The sequence below is a fragment of the Pseudonaja textilis genome, chromosome 9, assembly GCF_049901715.1.
Source record: "Pseudonaja textilis isolate UNSWEBS1 chromosome 9, rPseTex1.2, whole genome shotgun sequence".
Lineage (NCBI taxonomy): Eukaryota > Metazoa > Chordata > Lepidosauria > Squamata > Elapidae > Pseudonaja > Pseudonaja textilis.
In genome coordinates this window covers 14,323,163-14,329,352 of record NC_141998.1, presented here as the reverse complement: position 1 = coordinate 14,329,352, position 6,190 = coordinate 14,323,163, and the positions used below count along the sequence as shown (strand labels likewise).

At 42.8% G+C, this 6,190-nt stretch overlaps 1 protein-coding gene across 32 annotated transcripts in view; it reads right to left on the bottom strand.

Annotated features, from left to right (window-relative positions):
• Positions 1-206: 206 nt before the first annotated feature.
• The window catches only part of CAMK2B (calcium/calmodulin dependent protein kinase II beta), a 207,098-nt gene continuing 201,114 nt past the window's right edge, over positions 207-6,190 (bottom strand). For 30 of the 32 annotated variants that reach the window (XM_087938962.1, XM_087938942.1, XM_087938945.1 and 27 more), the window contains 2 exons: positions 4,842-5,076; positions 207-3,151 (listed from right to left, as the gene is read on the bottom strand). In XM_087938962.1, the coding sequence (XP_087795088.1) occupies positions 4,844-5,076 (233 nt within the window). In that variant the 3' untranslated portion in view covers positions 207-3,151; positions 4,842-4,843. The remainder of the gene's footprint in view (positions 3,152-4,841; positions 5,077-6,190) is intronic. The other 2 variants (XM_087938968.1, XM_087938969.1) reach the window with 1 other exon arrangement.

Genomic DNA, 6,190 nt, shown 5'->3' with positions numbered 1-6,190 from the left:
CTGACAGATCTTGTTTGCCAGTCCTGTTTTAATATAGTAAACTAATGTTTGTTATGTAATTTCTAATTTATAAAAAGTTGAAGATCTGGCTTTCTCCATAAATTCTATCTCTGGAATAAAAATAAGTTAGAAACAACTGTATTTTCTGCATGCAAATTTTCTGAGTACTGTTGGAATATATGAAAACTAACTAAACTCCCCTAAGTTCGGGGAAATCACCTTTATTACAGACATGGGAACATCCACCACTCAGAGATAATGTAAAGCCCACAGAAGGGCACAGGTGAGGTAAGAGAAACACACAGCAGAGACTTTATTAGCTTCTAAAGCATATAGGAAGAATTCTTCTCAGCATCTTTTTGGGCAAGTATTTCAGATACATCTAACTATCCAAAAGTTGAAGGAGAAATTTGCAACATGGGATCTGCCTTCCTATGACCTCTTATCATCCCTGGAGTCACCTAGAATCTGCCATTTAAATAAACAACAGGATGATTGGAAGCAAGCTACAAAACAAGAGTGTTAACAAGAAGTACATGTGACTGGCCAAACCACCTCCAAGCTTTAAATGGGTAAGAAAAATAGGATTTCAAAAGACCCAAATTCATCACCCAGTTCTAAGTCTGGAGTTCTTGACATCAACCTACTTGATTTCTCATTTAAACTGATGCCGTGGGTGCAACTCATACACCTTCACATACCATCTTGGAAGCAAAGCTCACTGAAATCAACTTATGCCACTTTTCTGTGTCTCCATCTCTAGAGAGATTACTAGAAAAATCTCTTCAAAGCAACCACCTCATTAAACTTTGCCTTGAAATCTTTCCTGGCAGGAATCAACAATGTGAATTTCCACTTGGCAAAATAGAACTTTATGCCCTGTACATTGTAGCAAAGTACTTCAGCCTCCCCCTCTGTAGTCACAAGGACCTAATTAACCTCTGAATACAAGGGGAACCACAGTTGAAGCTGTGGAATGCTGAGTAAGCCACTGGGGAGGAAGAAGGTATCTCCTTTGTGAATATTTAAAGATGGAGGGAGGGGAAAGTCCATTAGAAGAAAACAGCTTTCTTATCAATACATTCTGGCAGATGCCACACTGTACATCTGTTACGGCCAATATGAGCCTCCTGGCATGAAAATGTAGCGAGCAGAAGACAACGGTTGACACCTTCCACTGGGACCTGGGGCAGCTGAAGCAAGTGCTCCACAGCATCTGACATCATTCACACCAGCCTCGGCCAACAAAAGACCCTACAACGCCACCTTCCATTGCATTCTGTTACAACTTGGTCCATGGGGAGAATTGCCTCCTTTGGTTTTGCTTATTTGGGGCCACCTGTTGAGTCAGTTCCAGAATCTAGAGCTCCCTGAAGAGCAATTTTCTCAAAGTTTGCTGTTACCCAGCTCTCTTTGCAGGTAAATTCACAGAGGGAAGAGAGAGAGGGGAGAGAGAGAGAGAGAGAGAGAGAGAGAGAGAGAGAGAGAGAGAGAGAATGGAGGTGAATGAATGGCCTATGCAACTTTATGTTGACCAGCTTTCTTTCTTCTAGGCTGTTAAGAACTTCAAGCACCCCCACCCCAAAATAGTCACTTTCTATTCCTTTTACGTCAACACGGGTAAAGAGGGATGAGAAAAGGGGGGGGGCTGAGCATTTACAGAGTGTAAGAAAGCATCTCTTCCTCGTTCTGCTGGACAGATAGTTAGCTTCCCAGCACTAGATAAGGCTGAGATTTAGCACTATTGACTCTTTTCTCGCTAGCTCTTTGAAGCAACATTACAACGTTCCAACCAATCCCACTAAGCAAGGGCAGTCCCCACCTTCATAATAAACTACAGTAGGGACACAAGTACAACTCCAGTGTTAGTAGCCCTTGTTGAGAGATCAGGATCAAGATACTAGTAGAATGTTAAGTGCTACGAGAATGCAGGTATCCAAAAGTCTGCAGTGAGGCCTATATGTAACTCCAAGGCGGTGCTATGCGTCATCTACAGACCTATCAGAATGGATGCAGTCATGAGCCTACCAGAAAATCATTGGCAGTGGTGATAGCCTGGGAGGAGCCCGAAAAGCAAAACTCCTCCACCACCAATAGGATCCCCCTCCCTCTATTCAAAGGAAACAAACAAATGAAGAGGTTGAATAATTAGCATCATCATAACGCACAACTACAGCTAGAGAAGAAAGGAAATGAAGGGGCTTGGAGGGGCGGGGTCTTCTTCAAAACAAAATGGTAGCACTGATCACAAACTTCCAAGCGCGAACACAATAACCAGAGGAAAAGGCCCGAACTTTTGGCAGAGAATGCAAATACTATAAAAGGGGGCTCTGTGTTTGGCTATGTGTATGTGTTTGTGCATGCACACATGCACACAAACACACACGCATTATATGTATATATATTTACAGTAGATCCTGGATTTAACAAACTCATGGGGGAAGGGATGTCCACCACATCTAAAAAAATTGCAAAATGCAATGTTTTTTAAATACATGTGTAAAATGGCAAATGTATATTTTACACGTGTGTCAAAACAGCCAAGGAGCAGATGCAAAAAAGTGCACAGACAGATTTTGTCCACTGCATCTGAAGCCCGCTGAACCAAGATCTGGTAAATTAAATGTGTGTGTGTGTGTGTGTGTGTGTGTGTGTGTAAGTGTGTATTCACTAAGCAAACGAACACTGTTCAACACTGGGATGGATACAGGGAGGAGATGGGATCTTTGTTTTTTGTTTTGTTTTTTTGAAGTTGAGACATTTTTCACTGCAACATCTGGTCACCTGAACAGCTGCACACCAAAAGGAAAAAAAGAAAAATGGAACTGATAGGGATTGGTGAGTGCATTATAGTCGGGCTGCAAGTCAGACAGCTGGATGGATTTGGCTGGGTTTGCTTCTTCTTTTTCTTCTTTTTAAAAACAATTGAGTCTACTTGGATTTTTGTTTTTCTTAGGTGTTTCTCTGTCTCTCTCTGTCTCTCTCGCTTTCTCTCTTTGCAAACACAGGCACTGGAAATGAAAGAGGGGAAGGAGAGGGAACGGGGGGACACGAGCATGCGGGCGCGTGCTTGTCACTGCTGCTCCCGGCTAGTGGCTCAGCTGAAATCACCATCTCCTTTGGGATGAAATCAGAACAGCCAGCATGAATTCTGAAAGACAAGCAGAAACGGAGACATCGTGAGGAACAGCTTAAGAACCCAGGAGAGGGTCTGGGACAACTCTCCCCTGCTAACTTGCTGTGGGACAGCTTGCCACAGCCAGATCACTGTGGGATTAACTCATCGCAGGACAAGACTTACACTAATATCGAAGAAATGGTGGAATAGAATCATTAAATAAAGGATGAAAAAGAAAATGTGAATGAAAATAATTTTAAAACAATTTTAAATACTTAAAATGAATTGTTGAGTTGTCCCGCAGTGAGTTGGCCACAGTGAGTTTTCCCATTCTGCCCACAAAGCAGGCAGCCACACACAATGCAGAGATCTGGTCCCTGTTTTTCACAATCCTGAGGCTGTTATGCATAACTCAGTTTCAGCTCTGAGCCTGGACATTAGTGGAATTGTAGACACATCTAACTATTTCCTGATTAAAATCAAATTCAAAAGAAACCTCTTTTACTGTAAAAGTTGGATCACCTAACACTTAATAGAGGAAGTCCTTGACTTACAGCAATCCATTTAGCAACTCTTCCAAGTTACAATGGCACTGAGAAAGTGACTTATGGCCAGTCCTCACAATTTTCTCAGCATCCACATGACCATGTGATCAAAATTGGCCACTGGCATGTATTTACGATGGCTCCAGTGTCCTGAGGTCACAATTTGTGATTTTCCCAGCCGGCTTCTAACAAACAAACTCTACAAGGAAGTCAGCTAGGCTTAAAGGCCACATTATTCCCTTAACGACTGCAGCCAATCATATAACAACCATGGTAAAAATGGTCATAAAATCAGGCATGCCTCTCTTGATAACCAGTTTGTTATAAATGGAAATTCTGGCCCCAATTCTGGTTGTAACTGATTAGAAGTCATGTTTCATCTCTCTTGCAATAGGCACCTGCTCACTGGCTATGTTAGAAGAACACCACTGCCACTCCTTTTTCTCCTTCTTCAAGCACTTAGTTCTTTTCTAGAAGTTTGCCAGAGCTTGAAACTCTGCTTCAAAACTAAATAATGATACAATAGTCCTTTTTTAATGATTCTTTCAGCTTCATTTAAGCAGAGTGATTGCATGCATATACATTCTTGAAAGCCAGAGTCGCCCACTCTTAGTTGATTAAATAAACTGGAAAAAAACCAGGGGAAAGCTGCAAGCCTACCAGAAGCAAAGTCAGAGGATCATGCACATTCAGCCTAATACTTTGGAGTGGCTGAGTTAATTTTGAGGTTAGAATGGAATATTCTAACATGAGAGAGCCTCGGTGGTGCAGTGGTTAGAGTGCAGTATTGCAGGCTATTTCTGTTGCAGCCAGCTGCCTGCAATTTGGCAGATCAAATCTCACCAGGCTCAAGGCTGACTCAGCCTTCCATCGTTCCGAGGTGGGTAAAATGAGGACCCAAATTGTTGGGGGCAATAGGCTAGCTCTGTAAACAGCTTAGAGAGGGCTGTAAAGCACTACAAAGCGGTATATAAGTCTAAGTGCTATTGCTATTGCTATTTGCATACCCGTCTATAAAAGGGCTTCACATACCAGAAAAATGGCTCCCAATTGGATCTTGCATGGATCCATTCTCTCTCAAATCCAACACAAGCATGTGCTCCATACCGACCAACACTAACACCTCAGTTGATTGTTCCCAGAAATGGAATTTAGCTACCCATTTGCTATCTTCGTACCTTCACTGGAGTGGGGCCACCGGAGCTCCCGAGCAGTGGAAGTGGACATTCTGCCATTTGCCATCCCGACGGTGCCAGACACGGGTCTCTTCAGACTGGCAAGTACGAGGACGGCCCTGCCCATCAATGTACTGTGTCAGGCGGATATAGGCAATGCAGGCAGCATCTTCCCCAATGACATGCACATGAGGGTTCAGGATGGTTGTGTGAATGGGCTTGTTGTTCTTAGATAACACTAGAAGGGCACAAACAGGACACTGGTTAGGAAACTGTACAGCAGGAGAAGCAAGGAAATGCAAGTTATTTTTAGCCCCTTCTCTTTCAGGAAAAAAACAAACCCACAAGCCTGTTTGGTCTAGTGGTTAAGGCATCAGGCTAGAAATCAGGAGACTGTGAGTTTCAGTCCTGCCTTAGGCATGAAAGTGGCTGGGAGACTTTTTGGCCAGACTCTTTCTCAGCCTCACCCACTTCTCAGCCTTATTGTTGTGAGAAAAATAGGAAGAAGAAGTGGGGGTTAGGTATGTTTGCTGTCTTGGGTTATTTATAAAAAGTAATAAAGATGGAATAAAAATAGCTGTTTTGATTGGGATTTAATCAGGTTTTGCTGGCTGATGTGGATTTACTGGATATGTTTGACTTAATTAGGTACTCATGATTAGGATTCTACTTGGCTTGAAGTGAAGGAAGGAAAAGCAGGAAAACTTTTGCCTCAGTGAGGTAAGGTAGTTGGTTTTTTACTGGTGGATAAAAAATTTTACATCACCTATAATATTGTAAATCCTGTTATGTAGCATCAAAGCTTCAGCGGAAGCTCTATAGTAAGATTTTAGATGGACTAATCTAGTTGCTATTTGTGCTTATCAATTTTGATCCCCCCCCCCCGGAGGGCGGAGCTGGCGTCACGACGATACGGCCTGCGATCTTGGAGATCTGAGATCTCAGCCGATATCTTTGCTCCTGGACGGTCCAAGTGAATCTAAACCATCCCGAAGAGACGGTGAATGTAAAGAGCGAATCCTGTCGATCCCAGGGATATTGCGAAGTCCCTGGTAGATCCAGGAGAAGCTCTTTTTGCCAGCGGCAAAGAGGCAGCCATTAAAGCTGCTGAGGTTGGGACAGCTCCAAAACGAAAGAGAACGGAAAGAGAGAGTGTGCCGGTTTGGTGAGAACTTTTTCTTTATTTTAAGACTTGAAAGGACACCCTAAGGGAAAGAATTTTGACCCCCCCTCCTTTTTTTTCTTTTTTTTTCTTTTTATTATAAAATTTGCTGGCTCCAGGCTGTCCTAGATAAAAAAACTGAACTGCTAGAGCAGGCAGAAATCTAATTTGGGCAGCTGCTCTAAAGGAG